Genomic DNA, 24,406 nt, shown 5'->3' with positions numbered 1-24,406 from the left:
ATTAGCAAAAAATACTAAAATCATGAATATTCTGGATATTTTAGTGCACGTGTTTTTTTCAAAATAATTTTAAACAATTAATGTAATTTCATCAAAAATATCCATTACAACATTTATTCTGAATATTAGTCTAACAACTTCATATTAAATCGAATTATTCTATTTGTTCATGTATGGATTTATATATACTTATAATATATATAAACATATAAATACAAATAAATATATAACCTAACAGACCAAACAAATTATTTTTTTGGGAATATTCAAATTAATTAAAATTTGTAATTTAAAATATATTAATATAAATAATAATATATATTTTATTTATATAAACCTATATATTTTTACAGATAAAATATAATAAGATTGTGACCATATATAGCATGCATGCATAATAATAATAAAAATAATAACAACAATAACAACAACAATAATAACAACAATAATAACAACAATAGTAACAACAATAATAACAATAATAATATCAATAATAATAATGTATAGGAATAAATAAAAAATCAGAGAAAAGGAAAAATATGTCTAATACGTTTATATTAAGCAAACATCCATTTTAATTTGTTCAAATTTATATATGGTAATAATGAATCACAATCCAATTTCTTTCTTTATTCAATAAGTAATTCCTTTCTTTCTCAACTGCAACCTGCAGCAACCCTTTAATGCCTATAATACATAAACATTAATTGAACATATATAAGTAAAAAAAAAAATAGGCATAATATTTATATGTTCATGTCATTTATTTTGTTTTATTTGACCTATCAAACAGTGCGTATTAGACGGGTGGGAAATATATATACAATTTAATTTTATCATCTATTTAATAATATATATAATGAATTTATACCCATATAATGTATCAAATAGCACATAATATATTTTTCGTATATTTAGTAGCATAATAATCCATTATTACTACTGTTATTATTCCTGATGATATACCATTGTATGTCACAATGAGATAATTCATGCACTCAAGAGGAATTTTTTAAACATATTAGTAATAATTTTCGTTGTTTCATTTTTTTAAAGTATAACATTTTATAATATATATCATTTCGCAATAACTATATATTTATATTATATATTTGAGAGTTTGTATATATGTAATAACATAATATAAATATTATTAGTTCCAAGTAAATTATTGTTATTTGCATTATCGATAAAATTAATATTAGTATTTAATTAAATGATTTTTTCACAATAAAACAATATTTCAATATTAGTTATTGTATAATATTTGACTAGTTTATATATATATAGGCATATTATAATAGCGATATTTTATCTATTATATTATTTATAATTATTATAACAAAATGTTATATGAAATTTTGTTAATATACTTATATTTTATCTTTTAACTATTTAAAATATAATTTATTTATACCTCAATGTTATAAAACTTAAAATATTGTATATATAGTTCAGCTTTTATTGTATTATTAAAAATATGCCCATTAGCCCGAAGGTATATTATAATGTAGACAATTGTTCCAAATGAATCATCTTATAAATAATATTCATCTTCATATATGATGCTATTACTATAGCTCAATTGGCATAATATAATTTAAATTAAAGTAATTTGGGCATAAATTATAAGTTTTACTAAATAAAACCGTTCATCAAGTAAAGAAACACATTCAATACCGTGTTGCGCACAATTTGGTATCTCCCTTGATTAACAAGTTTTATATAACATAATACGAATTCATATACATAAATATCTATATTAATACATAAAATATATACATTTTATTTTAATCATTTTAAATCAATATTAACACTTGGTTATAAATATCATAATTTATGAAAAATGATATGTTACCCTTTTCACATTAATAGGTATCTTTTTTGTTCCATATTTAAACATAATCTCGAGATTAAACATACATGGATGGCATATATATTTAATCACCATTTATAGACCAATTCATACGATCAAATTGTAAACAAATTAATAAAAATATTACCATAACCCAAAATGTAAACCATAGAGAAAAACAAGTTATAAGCATTTTATTTACTATTTTGCGTCTAATTATTTTCGTTCTTAATCAATAATATTCCTTAAACATAATTTAATGCATTTCACATAATGTCAATTTTATGAAAAAATATAACATAATGCTTTTTAGGGTTTATAATATATCGACAAATAATAAATAACAAAATGTGTTAAACGCATTTTTTTTTTCGCATCTTGATAATTTAAATATCACGAAAGATAACCCTTAAAAACCCAATCTTATATACATTTTGAGGATATTTAAAAATATAAACTGTTTTTTTTTGTTCTTTATTTGTATCGTTTTTATTATATTAATGTATGCTAACTATAATGGTATATATATTCACCCAATTGTGATAATAGTCAAAATTATAAACGCATAAAATGAAAAAAATTCGCTTTTTAAATATGTTTATAAAATTTACGGTTAAAATTATATATAACTTTTAGCAATGTGTAATTAATTTTATACAATAATTTTAAGGTAAATAAAATGTTTATTGCTTGAAATAAAAAAAAATGTAAATATTTTTATATATTTTTTTATAATGTGCAATTAATGTCATAAATCATTAATAGTTGTAAAGTATTGATCTATTAATAATATTTTTTCTATGGAATTATTATATATTATACTTGTTATAATTAAAAAATTATATTAATAATATATATATTTTTTTATTTATACCAACTTAAGTATACTTTATATTTTATCGAAGTAAAAATAAAAAATATATTTTTGGTTGTCGTTTTTTTTCGTTGCCTTCATAAATAATATGCTACGCATATTGTATTTGCTCATTATTTTTTAAGTAAAAGAATTATATAAATCATTATTTATTAATAAAAAAAATAATGCATAACAATTATATTTTTTTTTTAGATAAAATTTGAAGTATCGAAATTAAGAAAATTAAAAAAAAACAAAAATAAAATGCTGAAAAACAAACAATATATAATAATTTGTATTAATCTATTATATCAACTGCAATTTCATCTGGTTGCATGAAATACTCGAAAGAACATTGAAAATGAGATAAAGAACTATAATTATACATTTTTTTCCATTTCTTATAATTTGTTTACGATTTGCTATATTATTATAATGCCCATGCAATGCTATTAATATTATTTGATGCTAATGTAATCTGCACGTAGAGTTGCATATATAAATTTGTATAAAGCCATAATACGATTTAGTGTGGTATAATTGTTTGTGTTAATAATCTACATACATATCTCTGAAAAGTAAAATTTTAATTATATATATATATATGCATATATTTTGTCTATAAAAAATATATATATTTTTAGTTGTAATATGGATTGTTATATTCCATAATATTGATGATGGAAAGAATTGAATTGAATACTAATATATTAAGAAATAAAAAATGCAAATTAGCTGGTAATCCTAAGGTAGGTTGGTTATGTAATAAAAATGGTTTACTTTTAAAAACATATAGGTGGCTAGTTAAAAATGCTACAGGAATTATAGTGCTAATACATGGATTCAAAGGTGATACTCAATTAACTTTTATGAGAAAAAAAGTAAAAATTATATATGGCAATGAAGGAATAATGGTATACGATGATGGATATATTTATAAAGATAGTTGGATTGAAAAATTTAATCGAAATGGTTATTCAGTATATGGACTAGATTTGCAAGGACATGGCGAATCACAATCATTGGGAAAAAAAAGAAACGATGTTAATTGCTTTGATGATCTAGTCGGTGATGTAATACAATATATGAATCAAATTCAAGATGAAATTTCAAATGAAAATCAACTGGATGATGATATCTCAAATGATGAATCTTATGATATAGTAACGACTAAAAAAAAGAAACTTCCTATGTATATTGTTGGACATTCGATGGGAGGAAATATTGCTTTAAGAATATTACAATTATTAAATAAAGAAAAAGAAGACATGATTAAGGCGTGTAATTCAAATAACTATAAAAAGTGTAACACCATGCTAAGTAATTCTACTAGCACTAATGAAATTGGCAATGATATGAATAATTCTAATGATTATGGTTTCGATAATTCCTATGCTAGTACCTCTGCTACGCCAAATGATATTTCTAGCCCCAGTGGTAAGCATGAAGGATGTTGTAATTATTTAGATAAATTAAATATTAAAGGTTGCGTGTCTTTAGCTGGTATGATAAGAATAAAAGCACCATTGGATTCTGGAAACAAATTATTTAAGTATTTTTATTTACCTATAATAAACTTCGCGTCTCGTATCGTACCTCATGCACAACTTTTTGTAAAATTCCGCAGTTGTAAAACGCCAAAATTTTATATTAATATACGTAAACATAATGAATTTGCAAATAATGATGGAATAAAATTAAAATGTGTATATGAGCTCATAAAAGCAACGGTCACATTGGATCGTAATATTAATTATATGCCAAAAGATATTCCTATATTAATTGTGCATTCAACAGATGATGGTGTTTGTTCTTATGAATGGGCATCATCGTTTTATAATAAAGCAGATGTTATTAAAAAAGAATTACATTCTGTTGATGATATGGATCATATTATAACGACAAACCCAGGATATGAAGCTATTTTAAAAAAAGTTATTGGTTGGATTTCTGATTTAAGAATGAATGATAAAGATGAATAAGAAGATGAAAAAGAAAATAAAATATAAAATGTGAAGTTATAATATTGCCACATTTAATATATATAGCCGAATTAGAAAGTATTATAACGTATGGAAATATGCTTTGCGACCCATTTCATGTTAATGGAATGCTCTTTTTTGGTTGCATATTTAGACATCATCTCAAGATTAAACGTACGGAGATGGTATATATATTTAATCAGCATTTACAGACAAAAATATTATAAAATTATAAAAAATTAAATTGCAAAACACCCAAAACCCTAACTCAAAACGCAAATACAGTTAACCAAACAATAACCATAATACATAACTTTGATCCACAAAACATGAGCATCTTGGCATCAAGAATATTATAATTAAAAAATAGATTAATTTTATGTATGCATATATATATTTCTTGATTTCACAACTTTATATTTCATTGTTTTATGTTTATATGTTATTTATTTGTATTTTTTTAATTATATATATTATGTTTTATTATTAAAAGGGAATTTATAATTTGTATTAATTTATGAAAACCATTGGTGTCAATATTACTACCAAAAAATAATTTTTATAAAATTAACAATTTTCCTAAAAAATACCGCTTAGTAAAATTTGAATTAAAAGTGACAAAAAATCCATATTGTTTGATTCTCATAATATAAATTTTATCAAGTTATTGTTATGAAGCATTATAAATAATTCCTGGACAGTGGGGAATACATATAAATATAATGTAACACTCATCTTAAAATAAACTCCTTTAATATTTGAAATTGTAAAAATATCATTTATATTCAAAACAAATCGAAATAAACAACAAAACAATTATTTTTATATGATAATTATTACAATTTGGATTTCTAGCATGACAATTTATTCATTAATATAGCTGTTTGCGTATATTAGATCAAGCATAGTCAAGTATTACATTAAACCAATATATATTTTTTATACTATTATTTTGTCTTTATATTGATATTATCAACTTTATATTAGGTAAATGAATGTTGGTGTCATATAATATGGGTTTTTTCTATATACTCGTAAACTTCACATATAATACCCAATTAAATAAATTTTAGTTTTATTTTTAAGTTCTGAACTATAAAAATAAAAAGTTTGGATACCTATAATGTATAATATTAATAATTTTATATATAACTAAATCTATATTTTGAAATATATAATATTTATTAAAACTGCAATAATTATTTTTCGCTTACATGTGACAGTTTAAATAATTTTTTTTTTTTTTTTTTAAAAACATCCATTTACTTTAAATTTTATATATTATAGTATACTTACATATACAATTTTAAATATAATCGTAATATTATTATATAAATTTCAATAACAATAATAAAATAATCAGCATTTAAAGAGACGAGAACTAATTAATAATATATAGAACACCAGACATGTCACTAAATTTTGTATTTATTTATATATTAGTATATAATAATATTTAAAAAAATAATTAAATTTAAAAATATGATAAATGCATGAAATAAATAAATTTTTAAAAATATTTATATTTTTTTAAATAAATATTAAATTTTATAATTGTTTAGAAAATCGTGTACTTCGATTTAGCTTAATTATATAGCATTTATACTTGTTAATTTTCAATTTCTACAAAATATATTAATATTTTATTTGCCATGCCAACAAATGAATAAAAGACAGATTAAGATTACTTTGGCACTTTTAAGTGTCGTAGGATATATGCAAAATATAGCATTTGCAAACGAAAACATTCTAAGCACTGATTCGTAAGAAAATAATTGCAGCATGTATATCTTGATCGAATATAAAGATGCATATTTTGTTTATTATGAAAATATTATACATATTTTCATGGATGTGAATATGCATAACAAATGGAAAATAAAAACAAATTCTTATAAATATATATTTTTTAAAATTAAAAATATATCACCTTCTCCACTTATAGTTCAAATGAAGAAAGTAAACAACTATTATCTCCAGATATTGAAGAACTTGAACAACTATTATCTCCAGATATTGAAGAACTTGAACAACTATTATCTCCAGATATTGAAGAACTTGAACAACTATTATCTATCAATTCTGAAGACGTTGAACGTCTATTATGTACCGACCCTAATGAAGCTAAACAAGCAGAGGATGTCGCAGCCGAAGCTTTAGCTCATCTACAATATCATGCCGAAAATACAGATGATTACTACTTATATTCTAAGGAAGATGACGAAGCAATTATATATTTTAAAAGTTTTAACGGCACTGACATTGGAAAGCTTGATCTTATAATCCCCAATCCCGATAGTGTATGAATTAGCAAGCAATATTTTTTAATTCATGAAATCATTTTAAAATAAAAAAATATAATTGCTAATATATAAATACGTTTTTTTTTGTTATTATTAGTATGATGATTTAATAAAAATGTTATGTGATCCCAATTCTGGAAAGTACTTCGATGAGTCATTTATTAAAGGTATATAATTAATTTATTTAATGTGGCTATCAATATTTATGATGTATTTCTTGTCTTGTTATTATCAATGCTCAATCTTCTTTTTAATCATGTTTTAATTTGCATGGATACAAAATTATAATTTTTTTTAGGAAACATTTTTCGAATATACAATAAAAATCTTGGGATTGTACAACAGCGTTACAAAATGGCTATGTGGATTACATACTATAATGCATTAGCCAAGAAAGTTGAAGTAAGAAAAATTTTTTTCCTTCATCCTTATAGATATACTTTTTTCATATGATTATACCTTAATTTATGAAAATATACTTTTTGTTAATTTATAGTTATCAAGGGACGAAACTGCAATAATCATTGTTTCATCAAATATGAATGACCATGATAAAAAAAACAATAAAGATTATATAAATCCTATCGTAGAAAGTGCAAACTCATTCAAGCCTGATATTGATTCTGAAGAAGATATTAGAAATGGAAAATTATCCAAAGTGTATATTAACTTAGTAGGATTTATTATTAAAAAGGAATCTGACTACATTAAACTTACCTATATCATTTCTGTAAGAAATATAAAAACTTTTGTAACATAATTTTATTTCATCATTATCAAAAATATATGTTTTCTATATAAATGTGCATATTTATAATATGTCTATTCATTCACAATAAAAATGCATATTTTACATATTTATTAATTTTTTTTCTCAGCTCGATGCGAACGTTCATTGGATTATCCCAAATTTCGCAATTAGAAAGGGTATATACAAGACAATTTTAAATATCGTCAAATTAAGGGATATTTTTAAAAAGGAATAAACGTATTCCAAATTAATTTTTTTTTAATTGTGATATTTATATTAATAAAATAGTTTGTTTTCGTGAGTTATGTTTATTTTAAATAATCGTTATATAACATCATTTTGTTTTTTTAATAGTGTCTTATACAAAGATGCTTTGTAAAATTTTCAATAATAAAACAACATAAAAGCAAATCGTAAGACATAATATGCATTAAAATGCTCAATTAAGTATTTCATAAGCATGCACATATATTATAAACTTATATGCATGCAAATAATAAATACTATGATTATAGCAAATGAATCAGTCGTATTTCAATTATTAATTATTTTTCGAAATATTCTTTCATAAATTATATACAATAATGTAAATAAGCCAAAATGTTTTCCATGTAAGTAAATATATAAATTTTATATTAACAATTTATAATAAATTGTATTTATTTTAACATTTATATACCCATCAATAAATTAAAAATATTAACACATAAACTCTGAAGCACGAACCCAAAGCCATTTATATAACAACAGCTACAACAACTACAACAACCATCGTCCATTTCTCCAATGTAATTGCTGTCATAATCATCTTCAGGATTCTTATTATTTAATTGGGTTTCGCGTTTATATTCTATACCATTTTTATTATTATTTATGTTTATTTTTTTAGTACCACGAACGCGTTTATTTCCTACATTAGATGCCTTATATCGATAATACAAGGGAATAAGCATACTAATATATATATGCGTTAATATATACGTCACAATATGCAAATAATCCCTATTATGTAATTTTCTATATATTAATTTATATTTTGTTTTGACAGCTTAGTTTCTGTTCGAAGCAATGTATTGATACAGACAAAAGGGTATACAAAGATATACACACTAAACTAAATATCCTTTTATTCATTTTCTTGTTAATAAAATGCGCTTCCTCGAAGCAATACGCTTTAAATAATATACATATGTGTTTTATTCATTTCCAACTTCCTTTTTATCTAATATTGTAAAACAATAATGCTATTATTTAATATTAAATATTAGCAACCTGTTCTTATACATTTTGTTTAATTTTAATTTATATAAACAATTTGTTTCATATTTATGAAAGTATATTATAACAAAAATGTATGCTGCTGCTATTTTAAAAGATTCACAAATTTATAATTTTCCAATTATAAGTTAACGAAATTTTATATTTTATTTTTATTTTAATATAAATAATAACAATAAATAAATAATATAATTTATTTTAAATGTATAAAAAAATATATACAACGGTTTGTTCTAAATATTTTTTGTTCATTATATCCTTGTATTCATTATAACAAAATAATTTTTAATATTTAAAATATAAATAAGCTATACCACTAATATATATGCATATATCTTCATATAAATATATAACAACTCTATCATATGAGATTAAATATATAGGAATAGTATGTATTTTAATCAACAATTATAAACAAATATGATTAAATCATCAACAAATTAATAAAAATATAACTTTATTGCAAAACAGGTTCCATATAACAAAACTATACCCCATAATACAGAACCCTAACCAAAAATATGGGTTTCCAAAATCCAACTTTAAACCTAAGCCCCAAATCAGCAATATAGCTTTAATTTTATTAACAAATGTGTTTAAATTAAGTTTATTAAAATAATTACAAAATATAATTATAAATATTAATTAAAAATGAGCAAACTCAAAATCCATTCATATATCATATATGTGGATAGAAATAAGGATAAATAAGTTGTTAACAAATACTAAAAAAAATAAATAAATTATATAACGTTATTATATATTAAATTAAAAAATGTATAATAATAAAGCAAACAATTAAATCAAATTTCATTATTCTATAAAATATAAAATATAAAAAATGTAACTTTTGTGCTATAAAATATTAAATATATTATTTTTAACCATTTAAACAATTATAATAAAACATAATAATAAAGAGTGGCTATTTTGATATTTTTTACATATTAAAGCGATATTTATTAAATTTCCGCCAACTCTTAAATATTAAAAGCAAACAAGGTGCAAGTAGTAATAGTAGGTACATCTGTCCTGATGCTACTATCGCAAAAACAGACCCTATAAGTGTCAAACCCCCCACGAGGAGTTGTTTTTCTTCTTTTTTTAACTTTTTATTAGTTTTTAATTCCTTATAATTATTATTTGATATAATTTCATCATATTCATATTTAAAATTATCATATTTCGCCTCCAAAATGTTTTCATCCTTTTTTATTATTCTTTTATCTTGTATCAGTTGTATTCCTAATTCACCATTCCTTTTATTATCAATCTCTTTTTTTACTTCTTCGAACTCTTTTCTAAGTTCATGAATTACCCTTTTCGTTTTATTATCTACATTATTTAAATTGGGTAATGTATTACTTTCCTTATACTTCTTTATTTGTGAATCTATAGCATTTCGAACATTTGTTATTTCTCCGTCACCATCATTGTAGTCATTAAATTGATTTGCAAGACTCAAGGTTGATTCATAAAAATTATTTAAATCGAATTGGTTGTTGCTATCTGCTAATATCCTATTATTTTTAAAATTTATTATATTCCTTTCAAGATATATCTTTCTTTCGTTTATAAAGTATAATTCCTGCAAACAAATGAAATATTCATTAACATATATATAATTATTTTTAATTGTATCTTTAACTTAGCATAAGCTTTTTACCGATACATGAAACAATAATATAAGGTTAATGTAAAACAAATAAATATGGAAAATATAATAAAATAGTATGTAACTTACTTTTTTGGCATATTCAAAATAGCAAGTAATAATTGAAAACAAAACAAGTTTTAAAATTTTGTCTCTCATTTTTAACACTATTCATTAAATAAACGAAATAATGATGATAGCTTCATATTTATTAATTTTTTGCATTTTTTATAGAATTAATTTATGTCACTGTTGTAATAAACTTCGCCATATTCATTAAAAGTATTTATGAATATAAATACAGCATTTTTTTTCAAATAAATATTAGTTTTTCTCAAAAAAGTACACTTTTAATATTTTAATTATAAAAAATATGCGTGTATACCAAAGTTCCAAAAAATAAATTATAGGGAAAATTGTTATACAAATAGACTTTTAATACAATTTATAATATATTGGTATATTTAATAATACGGTTTTAATGTTTTATAAACTTATGTTTTTATATTATTGTTTACATATGACCAAATTAATAAATATCAATTAAAATAATAAAATATTAGATACATATATATTTTATATATGAATAAGTACAAACATATAATGAAAACATTAACAAAATGCTGTTGTTATTTACTCTAAAATTTTTTTTTATTTATTATATTTCTCCAATTTTAAATATGAGTTAATAATATTCTATATTTTATTTACTATTTTTTCGTAAATTTTTTTTATAGATTGGTATGCAACAATTATATTTAAAAGTATATCTCAGAGTACACAGCATCAAATATGTGATTTTGATTAAAATTGTATTAAATATACATATTTTCAAATTAAATTCAACCGAATAATAAAATTACATATTAAATTGCAAAAATAATACATATATAATCAATATATTAAAAGGGATACTAATTTATTTTGTCCTCAAATCGAAAAATGAAGTACACTTAATAAGAAACGCTTTATTTTGCCGTACTCATTTAACAGATGTTAGGACACCTTTTGTATTTAAACAATACAATATTTTGGCTTTTATAAATAATAATTAAAGACAAAGAAATATTATAATTCAGTTATAATAAAAAATTTATTTTATGTTTTATTATAAAATAAGAGACAAACCCGTGACATGTGTCATATATATATAGCAATTCTTTATATTAATGAACATATTCACTATTTATTATTCTTTAAATTTATAAATTTTTTAAATTCGACTTTAAATATAAGTTATTAAATTTATAACCCTAAAGAATTGTTCTTTCTTTTATAAACAAAAAAAATTAACAAAAAAAAATAGATTAATAAATGGCACAGGATCAGTCTGCGTAAGTTTGTATATATTTAATAATGATTTGTAGACAAATCAAAAACAATAAATAAGGGATAGACATGTTTTATTTTAAAATAAGGTTATTTATCACTCCATTGGGATCCATTGTAATGGAATTTTGTTTTTAATCTGTAGATTGGCATAATATCATTTTTATAGAAAACTAATATACTATACCAAAATAATTTATGCAATTTCGTGTCTTTATGAAATTGTCAGTAGTTAAACGGAATATTAATATTATTCTCAATAATAATCATTTTAAAATAATATACAATAATATAATGAAACAAAATTTATATTAACTTTTATTGCAATTCAAATAAGTATCCTTATTTTGTGATTTTTGTGAAATATTTTTATCATATGCGAAATATCGCTATTCTTAATAATATTTGGAGTATCTTCATTGTATAATTTTGTTTAACCCTTTCAATGTGTTTAAATAAAACATATTTCCTAATTGTTATACGCTTGTATAGAGAGAACTATGTATTATCTAGATTTATAATAAAGATATCACCAATTCTATATTATTATAAATATATAAAGAATTAGGAATGTGTTATTATGTAATTGTTAAAAATGTATTTGTATCTCATTATTTGAATTCCATGTATTTATATATATTATTATTCAATTTGAAATATTACTTTTATATTATTTCTAATAAATCAAAAACACAATTTGTATTCAAATTTAATATTTTCCTTTTTCTAAATAAATGCCATATAATATGGTTAATTATATATATAAATTAATAATTAATTTTAGAGTATGTAATAACTTTGCTTTTATGTACTAACATTTCTTTATCAATAAATATTATAAAAAATTAATGAAATATAACCCTAATTCATCATAAATTTGTTTTAACTTTATGCATATGTGTATATTTCATATTATACTTTTTCAAAAAAAATTATATTGTATATTAAAAACAGCAATTAATTAAAAATCCCAAATCATTAAAAATTATAGTTTATTATGTAAATATATATTTAAAATATATTCTTAAATTTTTATCGAATTTAATTTAATCATTTATCTTTATATAATTTCTTCGTTTGGTTATATAGTTTATTAAAAATTTCGCATTAACTGCAATTTATTTATTTTATTTAAATTTTTTTTTTGTTTAACGCTTATATAATTTGTATTTACAAGTACAATAGTATTTTGGGCCGAAATTATGGAAATTATATTTTAATTACAGTATATGCATAAATATATTTTTTAGTTTATCGTTTACCATTAACTTTAAATATATTATATAATCAATCTATGCAATTACATCTTTTTTATTATAAAGTAAATTTAAATTTAATATGCTACCAGCGAAATAATTTATCCATAAAATATAAAACACGTTCAATATAATTGAATTATACAATAAAATATTTTATATAATTTGTATTAAAAAATTGCCAACGTTTAAATAAATCACATGGAAAAAAATATGTATAATTGTTATACATGATGATGTGTGTGCTATGTTTTGTAAATCATAATTGTTATAATTATTAAGGTGTTTTATGAATATTGAAGGCAAATATGCATTCGTAATTATTGTTTATGACTTGTTTCATTATATATTATTTTATTTCATCGTTTTTCCCATGTAATTTTGTAAATACATGATAAGTACCCCTTTGCATATTCCGATAAATTGTATTCCTATACTTCTACTTAAAATAGGATAATGTTAAGTGGAAAATGCAAAAATAATATATAGTATGATACTTTCTTTTTATTATTTATTAATAAATGATAATAATAAATTATCATATAAACAGTAATAACGAGAAAGTAATTGCATAATATATAATATTAAATACATATATATATTAAATTAAGAAGTCAAAAAAGTATAAATTTAATATAAAATAATTTTACAAAAGTGTTTGTTTATAATATCACAGTTAACAGTGATATTTCCATATTAATTTTTTTAATAAAACTCCATTATATATTTAATAATATATTTAGATTTTGTACATTTATAATTCTTCGTATAAAATTATAGAAAAAATATAATAAATTGGGTGTCATTAGTATGTTGTAGCATTGACATGCATCGATATATATAACACCATAAAAATGATTTTTTCTTCCTTAAACCAAAAAATATCATTTGGCTAATATATTTTTATGTTTTGTTTTGCATATTTTACCACAATAAAATTTCGACATTGCATATTCGCCATTTAATTGACTTTCATTATTTCTTTTGTGTTGTTTGTGTCTTTAAGAATAAATTCAGATTGTTTGATACAATAATATTATAAATTGTAAAATATATAGGTGCATACCCATATATACAATTGTTTATTTATATGTATATAATTTTATATTACCTTTTTTTTAGTCGTGGATATAAATAGTATTCATATTTTGTATTATTTTTGCTTTCTGTATTCCATATGTTTGCATTATTATATTTAAATATTGTAAGTTACATATCAAAATAAAAAAGTCTTGAGTTATAAAAAATGGAAGATAATAATAACAGATTAAATTATATTGAAAATGAAAAAAATGACTTATTAAATTGCGACAATAATGACAATGAAGATATAAAATTATTAAATAATGAAAAAGGTTTAAGTTATGATGATTTGGAAGCATTTAATTCTATTCAATTAAATCAAGAAACTGAAGTATTAGCTACGCCATTTCGATCTCATGAAATTAATATGAAAAATGATATTCCGTTATGTGCTCAAGAATTTTCTGATTTAACAGATCCATTATATATTAAAAAAATGTGTTTAGAAAAGGTCACAGAATGGAATGAATTTACTGAAAGGGATATATATGTTAAACAAATATTAAGTGGATTAACAAATCAATTATTTGAAGTAGGATTAAAAGAAATTTCGGCTAATAAAAATCCATCAATAAGAAAACATATTTTATTTAGAATATATGGAAAAGATGTTGCTGAATTATATAACACAGACTTAGAGGTTGAAGTATATAAAACGATGAGTAAATATAAAATATCTCCAAAACTATTAAACACATTTTCCGGTGGCCGTATAGAAGAATGGCTATATGGAAATCCTTTAAAAAATGCGGATTTACAAAACTCAAAAATATTAATTGCTATTGCTAATATGTTAGGTAAATTTCATACATTAGCTATTAAAAAAAATTTACCAATCCATTGGGATAAAACACCATGCATTTACAAAAGAATAAAGGAATGGAAAACACAACTTTCTAAAATGAAAAGCTTAGATAAATTTAAAGGTGATATAAATAAATATTATCAAGAATCTGATAAATTTATGAAATTTATGAATACATATACAAAAACAGATAATATTAATAATCATATAACTTTTTGTCATAACGATTTACAAGAAAATAATATTATAAATACAAACAATTGTTTACGATTAATTGATTTTGAATATGCTGGATATAATTTTACAGCTACAGATATAGCAATATTTTTTATTGAAACATCTATTGATTATTCTACAGACACTTATCCTTTTTATGAAATAAATAAAAATAAATATTTATCATATGAAAAGAGAAAGATGTTTATTAATGAATATTTATCAGTTTATTTAGGAAAGTTACAAATACCCTACGATCAAAAAATGGCCGACTCATTTTTAGATGCAATTGAAATTCACGCATTAGGTGCTAACTTATTATGGGGATTCTGGTCGATTATTCGAGGTTATCAAGTAAAATGTTATAATGAATTCGATTTTTTCCTATATGCACAAGACCGATTTAAATTGTATGATGAACAAAAGGCATATTTACTTTCAAAAAATCTTATTCCAGACTATGATTAAATGGTTTAATAAATAATTTATAAAAACCAAAATATAGTATATATACTAAAAACTTAACGTTTTTCTTTTTCCTCCAACTAAAAAACAAATATATTATATATATATATATTTACTACCTATTAACTAGGGATTAAATGAGTTTGAATGGAACATTAATTAAACATTTATTTAATGTATCATCTATGATATTTGGCTAAAAGGCTTAAATATCACAAAATATGCAGTTTAAATATTTTTAATTATACCATAATGATTTTTCTTCATTTTTTTTTAATAAATCATTTAAATATGCTTAAATTTAATTTGTTAGATAAAACTAAAAACTCACATTATATATATAATGTATATTGTTAACCTTTTAAAAATTTGTTATAATTTTACTGATCCCCCAAAATTAAATATTATAAAATACGAGGATATTTTCCATGCTATGTTTTTTCGCTTTTTAAGTACTAATATATTTTTTATGTGATAAATAACATAATATGTATATGTACCCATTTGCCAACAATACAATTCAGAAAAGCATATACATATCAAGTGTATTTGTGCAGTTTAAGTATAGTATCCTGTTGTTTAACTTTAAACATATATATATTTTATTTAAAAATAATTACTTTATTATATTTCTCCATCTATATGAGTTCATATTAGTATATAAATGCAAATTAATATATTCAAAGGCTTTGTTAAAAATAGATATAATTTTTTGGTGTTATTATTATCTCAATGTCGTTGCAACTATTATTGCCGTTGTTATGGAAATAGTTAAATGTGCACGTAAATTTTATACTTTTTTCATTAACACCATCAATCAAAAAATTGCCTATTATTAAGTAAAATAATCAATAAATAAGTGAATAGACTCTCGCAAAAAAAATATATATATTGGAAAATAATATGAATAATTTAATTTATATGGGAATATTATCCTGGTGTTTTTCTATATTACATTTTTAATAATATGCAATTAAATGAAATATCGATTTTACCTTACACCTTTTTCTTTTTTTTTTTCTTTTTTTGTGATAATTTTATTCTTTTTTCATGTTCCTAATGAAAAATGACAATATGTGCACCATCATTCGCATATATATCCATGCTTGTGTGTATTAGATATATCTATGTATGTATACTTATAGTGATAATAGCACAGTATTCGAATTTCCCCCATTTAAAAAAATTCGGGGAGCGCCCATACCTTTTCTAGTGATTCGTGAATTTCGTCTTCGTATACTTCTTTCTTTTTTACTTGGTCTCTCCACATGTTTATGTATATCTGAAAATAGTGTAATTATATGCATAATTGTTTTTCAACGGCCTCATTTATATATAAGGATGTGTATTAACATATAATAGTTTCCTTTTTTATTTTGATTTTTTTTTACCATCTTATTTAAATTTTTTCGTCTTTCTTTATTTTCAATTTCAATTCTAATAGACAAAAAATGAAATATCAATTCAAAAATATGTACACTATTGATTGTTGATTTTAACTAATTTGTTTTAATATTTTTCGTAAATCATTACATAGAGCATTCCAATGACATAATATAGGTGCGCATATAATTTTCTTCCTTTTCCATTTTATCATTTTCTTCTTTTTCGATTTGAGCTTGTTTTATGCATAGTTCTTTATTTCGTCCCAAATATTCAATTATTCTTCGATTTTGATCATGAGCTAAAAAGACCAACAAACATAAAATAAATTGAACAATATAATAGACTAATGACAATATTATCTCCATTGTGAATTAATAATATTTTATTCATACTAAAATTGTTATTTTCAAAATCCATTTTAATAATAGATTTATTCATTTTCAGCATTGTACACACTGCATCTCCATTATTCTGTAATTAAAAAAACAACAACAACAATAATATCACAAAAAATTTATTATAAATATTAATATTGCGAAGAATGGATTATGCATATATGTTTTACCATATTCATATTACTATTGGCTATGTTCACAATTTTCATCACTTTGTTATTTTTGATAGCATCAAAAAAATTATTGGCATTTTCACAATTTTCTCCTTTATTTGTTAAGTCATTGCCTTCCATATTAAGAGAAAATAAATACTTGTTTTTCTGAAAAAATTATAATTTTTAAATTATGTCTTTACATAAAATATCCAATGTTATGTTCGAAGATATGCCACTTTCCAATTTTACACAACAGGCACTCTATTTATAATGCACAATGCATATATATAAGTTGCTTTATTTTCATTTCTGTATGTTCGATATATCAATCGTTCCTAATCATATGCTATATGTAGTACCGAAAAAAATGTTATAAAGTGATCCAAACCATTGGACGTTATTTTATTATAAGATAAATTCAATATTTTAACATTTTTTTGTAAGCACAAATCTAATACAGCTGGAATGTAATTATCGGAAAGCCATTTTCTTGACAAATCTACATTTAAATGTTTAGAAATATGTTAACAAAATGAACATTAATATCGTTTATTAATACATCATTTTTAATATATATATTTATAATATCCATATGTCTTTATATATTTATTTCATTTTTTGTCATTAGCATACCTAAATAATAAAGGTCATTAACATTTATGTTAGAGAAAAAATACAATCTCATTGGAGATATATATAAATCATGAAAAGAAAAATAAATATCATGAGATTTATTAGTTTCCATTAAAAATTCAAAATAATTTAAAATCATTAAATAATTATAATCTATATTTTCTTTATTATATTTTTCTCTTTCAACAAGTTTCTTTTTCTTTTTTTTTATATTATATATCTCTAATTTTTTTTGTCTTTTTTCATCGTATATTTTTTTTTTCGCTTCTAGTATTTTTTTTTCTTCTTCAAACTCCTTTTTTCGTTTTTCCTCTAATTTTTTTTGCTGTACATTTGTGAACCACAAAAGATAATAATGAAACGCTAATTACAACAGTCAAAATATTTTACACAAATACATATGGATACACAAGAATAAATGCTCTATAATTAACACCATAACAAATGCATTTTTAAAAGTTGATCACTTTATATTTTTTAAATTCCCGATTTCTTTCATTGTTTGGATATATATTTATAATATTATGGACAGTTAAACTTAAAATATTTTTCTTTTTAGAATTTTCTAAATAAAAAAAACACATATACACACAAAAAAATAGTCAACAAATTAATTATTCAAATAGTTTTATAAAACAATGGTTCTAATTAATAGTATGATCATATTAATTTCGAAAACATTAACTACAATTTAATATTTTTTTATATAAATACTAAATATTTAAAATAAAATTATATAATAAAACCTAAGTTTTTAGAGGATGCATCTTCTTCACTATCCACAAAACTTAAGTTATCACTTGACTCATATGCATTTGAAAAAATGTCATATGCTTCTAAAATGTTGTTTTCTATATATATAGAACTATTTTCTTCATTTTCCTTTTTTTTAATATTATCATTAGAAATTTCTACGTCTACACTTTCTTTCTCCATATATTATAGCAATAACATAATATTTATACATTAGTGTTTTATTATAATTTCCCCTCCTCAATAATCACAAGTTCAAATCTTTTAATATAGATACAATTGGTATTTTTTAACTTATTTAGTATTATTGTGTAAATATACCTATTATTTGCCTAATCATTATAAATGAATAAACAGACAAGCATATGCATACACATTAAATAATATTGCCTATATGACTAAATAAAGACAATTTTATACTAAAATTACCAAAATTATTATTGTACTTTTTCGATAATTAATATCATAATGTTTATAATAATTTAGTGTATTCACACTTTTTAATTACAAATAAAATAATAATACCAAAAATTAATTATGTATACACACATATGTACGTATGTCTCTACTTCCTCTATAATAAATATTAATAACTTATTATTTCACTTATGGGAAAGGCTTGCTATAATTTTTCATAAATTATAGGTGAAATATATTATATACACACATATATTAATGTGGTATTAATTATTTCATCTTATAAATAAATATATATACATTATGCATTTTATTTATATGATATACTATTCTTTAGGATTCCGAAAAATATATAGTTAAAAAATTCTCTAATCTTTTTCTTGAGTAACTTATATTATTCTAAAAATTATATAAAAAAAGAAATAATTGTGTAATTAAATGAGTCATAATTTGGATAGGTATATAATAATGATTCAAATAGTAATAATGTAAAAAAGCTTAGTTACAATTTGATATATGTCAAAATTTTGAATGTTATCTCCAAATCTTATGCTTTTATATCCTTTCTTCGAAAGCTTTATCTCTTCATTTGCAAGCAAAGTATTCATTAAATCTTATAAAAAAAAAATATGTTTTATGTTTACTATTATAAATCAACCACCATATGAAACATATCAACAAGTATTATATCATTAAAAGCTTACTATCTCTATCTACATCATTTTTGTAAAATAAGATAGACACATCTTTCTGGAATTCTGATAATGAATTGAAAAAAATCATATGCATATATATATCACATAAATTTGTAACAGGTTTCATAAATTTAAATATTTATTAACTTACTATAATTATTTAAATAAGATCCTATTAAAATGAACATCGAAAAATTGTTTTCATGGCATAGATTATACTAAAAAAAATCAATAAAAAAATATATTTATTATCATATTAAAAATGTCTTCATTTTTGGTATATCATATAGAGATATACATATTTGTATGATTATGTTATTCTTTACTATTGATGCGTTACCATTTTTTCGACTAATCGATTCGAATCTTCATGAGAAAATAGGAAATCTATACTAAAATCTATTGATGACACTCTTATCTAATACATACGTAGTAAAAAAATATATTAATAATAAAAATGATAAATGTATTAAAATAAAATAATATAAAAAGTATTCATTATATTTTTTCATTTTCATCACACTATTACCTTTATTTTTTTCCCACAAATGAAATAATTATAGTCTTTATAGTCGGAAAATAACACATTTTCGATCCCCTATAAAGTGAAGAATATTAACACATAAAAATATATATAAGGATTAAACTTGTTGCTTGATCTTTTTCTTGTCTTTGTCATTAAGCTCAGTTTCAATAAAATTTAGAAAACAAATATATTAATCAATCATGGTTTGTTCTTACAAATGTTTTTAAATTAACAGAAAATCGAACTGTATTAAAGAGGTATGTTATATAAATGTCCATTTTATTGGATATTTTGAAATTCCTTTTCAATGACAAAAATATGTCTAAATCCCTATAAAAATAATATCACGACCATGGACATATATATATGTACTTTTTATTATTTTTGCTGTATATTTTTTTATAGCATTCATATTACGATTGAATCCATCGCTTTCCTAAATCTCTTTTTATAAAGTTATTTGAATCTGGGTATAAAATCGAAAATACAAATATGTATATATGCCGTAATGTGAATCATAACATATTAAGAAACAAATGTTAATACTCTTTGAATATATATGCATTCACCAATTTTTATAGGGCACAATGCTATTATACCATTTATTTATAATATATTTTTTATTTGCTTTAACCTTTTAAAATGGCTCCATACATTAACCATAATGTATTTTTATTAACAAATGGCACTCCGAGAAAATCACTAGAATGCTTATACTAAAATTGAAGATGTTCATTTATTTATGTTTTTAACTATTTACTATTTTCGTATATTTTATTGTTCCCTTTGCACTTATAATCATAATTGATTATTGTAATTTTTAATTAACTTTTTATTACTTACTAAATAAGCTATAATAACCATGCAGCTGCAAACACAAATCGGATAAATTGATTTCGTTATTCTATGGTTTTCTCCCTTTCCCTTATACACATGGTGGTCAATTATCGATTTAACATTATCTTTATTGCTAATAAAATAAAAAAAATCCACGATTAATTTGTGTGATGTGTATATATACACTGCAGCTATAAGAAAATCAATGAAATGAGAAATTCAAAAAAAAAATACTTACTAAATATTATTAGTCTCGAAAGTGTTAAAGTCTACTAAACATATATAGTATTTATGATCATACTTTAGAACCTGCATAAAAAAGTATAGGCAAAGTTATAAACAATATTATAAAAATATATGCAACTGCTAATATATATATATGACATTTCAGTGTTTTATTTTCCTTATAAAGATTTACATACATCTAATAAATGCTCATCATCGTTAAAAACTAAAATTTCTTCTGGATTTTTAATCTCACATTTTTCTAACCACCATTTTTCCTAATAAACAAAATTACATTATCAATAATGACACAAATGATAAATTATACGTAAAATTCCATACATATATTCCCCAATTGAATTATACTAATAATAATCTAGCAATAATTCTATACATATATATATATATATATATATATATGCCTAATTTTTGTTTCTACCAAAATTTTAAGACGCATATCACCCCTTTTAATATTTATAACAGGAACAAAAAACATCAGTCCATTATCTTCACTTCCTTTGTCTATTTTACTTTTTAAGTTATACCATATGTATAAAAAAAAACTATATATTATTGAAGAACAGACAGAGTCCTATAAAATGTGTATAATAAATATAATGTATTTATCTATACGTATATTTTAATATCAAAAAGAAAGGAAATAAAAACCATATCTGCAAAATTTATATAAATACATATTCCCATTGTGTGAATATTTTCTTTAATTTTCATGTTTTATATTTACTAGATCGGAGGTGTTATTTCCAAAAATGAAAACAAATTTAACCCTTCCATCTGTATCTGCCTCTTTGGAATATTTGTTTAAGAAGTATTTACATGAAAATAAATAAACCGATAATACATTGTTCATGCTGCTATTAATTTTACGCATTATACCGTAATATGTTTCAAAATCTATTACATCTAATATGTTATTATATACCACTCCCCTCTTCTTATCATTATCAATTACGTTTTTTATGTTTATCAAGTCTTCCTTATTTAAATCGAGCACTGTATAATGATTGCATAAAAAATAAAAGGAAAATATTAATAAATCAATAAAGTACAAAAACAAATACACAAAAACACTTTTGTGGCATAATATTGAACCCAACCCAACTCAACACATCATATATTTATTATATAAAAATACAAAGTATAGATAGAAACACATGAACCATGTTATAGCATGAAAAATGCATTCCTATTTTGGTGTTTTCTCAGTTATCATAAATATATAATGTGCTGATGGCAATTATATATGCAGATATATATTCCTTTATTCACATAATGTAGTACTTAGTTGTATATTTATATGTTAAATTATATATATATTATATTGCTTTTTGATTCTTTATTACGGTTGTTAATATGATAAAACCACGGCGCTTGGGTTTCATCATAGATGTTTTCATCGTTCCACAATTCAGGGTCTTTATAGGAAAACATATCTAGCTCTTGATTTATTAAATTATTACTTCGCATGATAATAAATTTAATAGATGGAACTAAAGATTCAATATTTCAGATGCTATATATTTTGTAAAAATAATTCAAACTATACACCTTGTTTTGTTTTTTATTTTTTATGATTTTTAATGGGTTAAAACTTGTTTTAATATATGGAACATAAGAATCGGCATATATGTGTAAGAATATGTATATATTCTTTATATGTGCTCCTAAAAAGCATAATGTTTTCCCTTAATCACACAGGAAATAGCAAACTTTATATTTTAATTTAATTTATTTAAAAAAAGGTAAATCCTGTATATATAAAAATGCTTTAAAACTATTTGTATTAAGTTTTAATGTCGAATTCGTGGTTAATTATTATTTATTAGGTATGTTATTTGCCATGGCTTGTATGTGCATGTTTATTTGCAATTATACAAGAATAGAGATACCTGTAAACACGTATATTTAAAAAATATATTCTTAAATATGTATAAATTTAGGATGATTAAAAGGGATAGTAATAAGCCACATATTAAAAGTTAATAATAAGAAATTTTTATGAAGAATGGTGAAAAAGAATCCTTACAAAAATATAAAAAAATCTTATACTATATGAAATGGGAGAGGAGCATTTATACTTGGGTTAAAAAAAACGATATAAAAAATAAATTATATTGTTATTTGTTTGTTTTTCATATTTGATATATTTTTCTATTATATTTAATATTTATTTGTGTGTTTTCAATGTTGAAACACAAACAAACAAGTTTATATCCCATTTATCTTTTTTTCTTTTATTCTATTTTTTGTTTATATATATTTTCCCTACCACACATTAACAATGTATACATAATCATATAAAATATGCATCTTAATTATTTTTTTGTTAAATTTTATATTAAATACATCTAAAATGCAAAAAAAATTAAAATATGAAACTCAAATTCGTATAAAGGAATTTATATATTTGTTTCGTAAAATACCACAAACGGTATCAAATAAAATTTGAAAATTTAACATTTGCCCAAATATATGTGAACAAATCACACACCTATATATATGCTCCTCTATCGATCGGGGCTTATATTAG

The 24,406-nt window shown here is 21.5% G+C and overlaps 7 protein-coding genes across 7 annotated transcripts; 3 read left to right on the top strand and 4 right to left on the bottom strand.

The window, feature by feature from the left end:
* Positions 1-3,388: 3,388 nt before the first annotated feature.
* On the top strand, positions 3,389-4,693 carry PVVCY_1004580 (lysophospholipase, putative; the record flags this gene model as incomplete). The annotated part of the gene is made up of 1 exon (XM_008625907.1): positions 3,389-4,693. The coding sequence occupies one exon, from the start codon at positions 3,389-3,391 to the stop codon at positions 4,691-4,693; it is 1,305 nt and encodes a 434-aa protein (XP_008624129.1).
* A 1,662-nt stretch (positions 4,694-6,355) lies between these two features.
* On the top strand, positions 6,356-7,982 carry PVVCY_1004570 (fam-a protein; the record flags this gene model as incomplete). Its single annotated transcript, XM_008625906.2, has 6 exons — positions 6,356-6,456; positions 6,639-6,993; positions 7,094-7,163; positions 7,295-7,398; positions 7,493-7,726; positions 7,875-7,982. 6 exons carry the CDS (start codon positions 6,356-6,358, stop codon positions 7,980-7,982), a joined length of 972 nt encoding a protein of 323 aa, XP_008624128.2.
* A 436-nt stretch (positions 7,983-8,418) lies between these two features.
* On the bottom strand, positions 8,419-8,881 carry PVVCY_1004565 (fam-c protein; the record flags this gene model as incomplete). The annotated part of the gene is made up of 2 exons (XM_008625905.2): positions 8,419-8,670; positions 8,858-8,881. 2 exons carry the CDS (start codon positions 8,879-8,881, stop codon positions 8,419-8,421), a joined length of 276 nt encoding a protein of 91 aa, XP_008624127.2.
* A 1,084-nt stretch (positions 8,882-9,965) lies between these two features.
* Positions 9,966-10,838, bottom strand: PVVCY_1004560 (fam-b protein; the record flags this gene model as incomplete). Its single annotated transcript, XM_037634490.1, has 2 exons — positions 9,966-10,613; positions 10,770-10,838. The coding sequence occupies 2 exons, from the start codon at positions 10,836-10,838 to the stop codon at positions 9,966-9,968; spliced, it is 717 nt and encodes a 238-aa protein (XP_037490583.1).
* A 3,672-nt stretch (positions 10,839-14,510) lies between these two features.
* PVVCY_1004550 (choline kinase, putative) lies at positions 14,511-15,836 on the top strand (the record flags this gene model as incomplete). The annotated part of the gene is made up of 1 exon (XM_008625903.1): positions 14,511-15,836. One exon carries the CDS (start codon positions 14,511-14,513, stop codon positions 15,834-15,836), a length of 1,326 nt encoding a protein of 441 aa, XP_008624125.1.
* Positions 15,837-16,829: 993 nt separating this feature from the next.
* On the bottom strand, positions 16,830-19,338 carry PVVCY_1004540 (conserved Plasmodium protein, unknown function; the record flags this gene model as incomplete). The annotated part of the gene is made up of 10 exons (XM_008625902.2): positions 16,830-16,889; positions 17,038-17,115; positions 17,225-17,270; positions 17,367-17,517; positions 17,612-17,690; positions 17,785-17,934; positions 18,129-18,268; positions 18,403-18,727; positions 18,870-18,967; positions 19,149-19,338. The coding sequence occupies 10 exons, from the start codon at positions 19,336-19,338 to the stop codon at positions 16,830-16,832; spliced, it is 1,317 nt and encodes a 438-aa protein (XP_008624124.2).
* Positions 19,339-19,905: 567 nt separating this feature from the next.
* On the bottom strand, positions 19,906-23,343 carry PVVCY_1004530 (conserved Plasmodium protein, unknown function; the record flags this gene model as incomplete). Its single annotated transcript, XM_008625901.2, has 15 exons — positions 19,906-19,971; positions 20,079-20,185; positions 20,277-20,330; positions 20,419-20,485; positions 20,608-20,685; positions 20,797-20,865; positions 21,009-21,123; positions 21,211-21,259; positions 21,428-21,509; positions 21,637-21,763; positions 21,869-21,939; positions 22,053-22,133; positions 22,295-22,447; positions 22,601-22,869; positions 23,220-23,343. The coding sequence occupies 15 exons, from the start codon at positions 23,341-23,343 to the stop codon at positions 19,906-19,908; spliced, it is 1,512 nt and encodes a 503-aa protein (XP_008624123.2).
* Between the last annotated feature and the right edge of the window lie 1,063 nt (positions 23,344-24,406).

The sequence above is a fragment of the Plasmodium vinckei genome, assembly GCF_900681995.1.
Source record: "Plasmodium vinckei vinckei genome assembly, chromosome: PVVCY_10".
Lineage (NCBI taxonomy): Eukaryota > Apicomplexa > Aconoidasida > Haemosporida > Plasmodiidae > Plasmodium > Plasmodium vinckei.
This window is presented reverse-complemented; position numbering and strand designations above follow the sequence as displayed.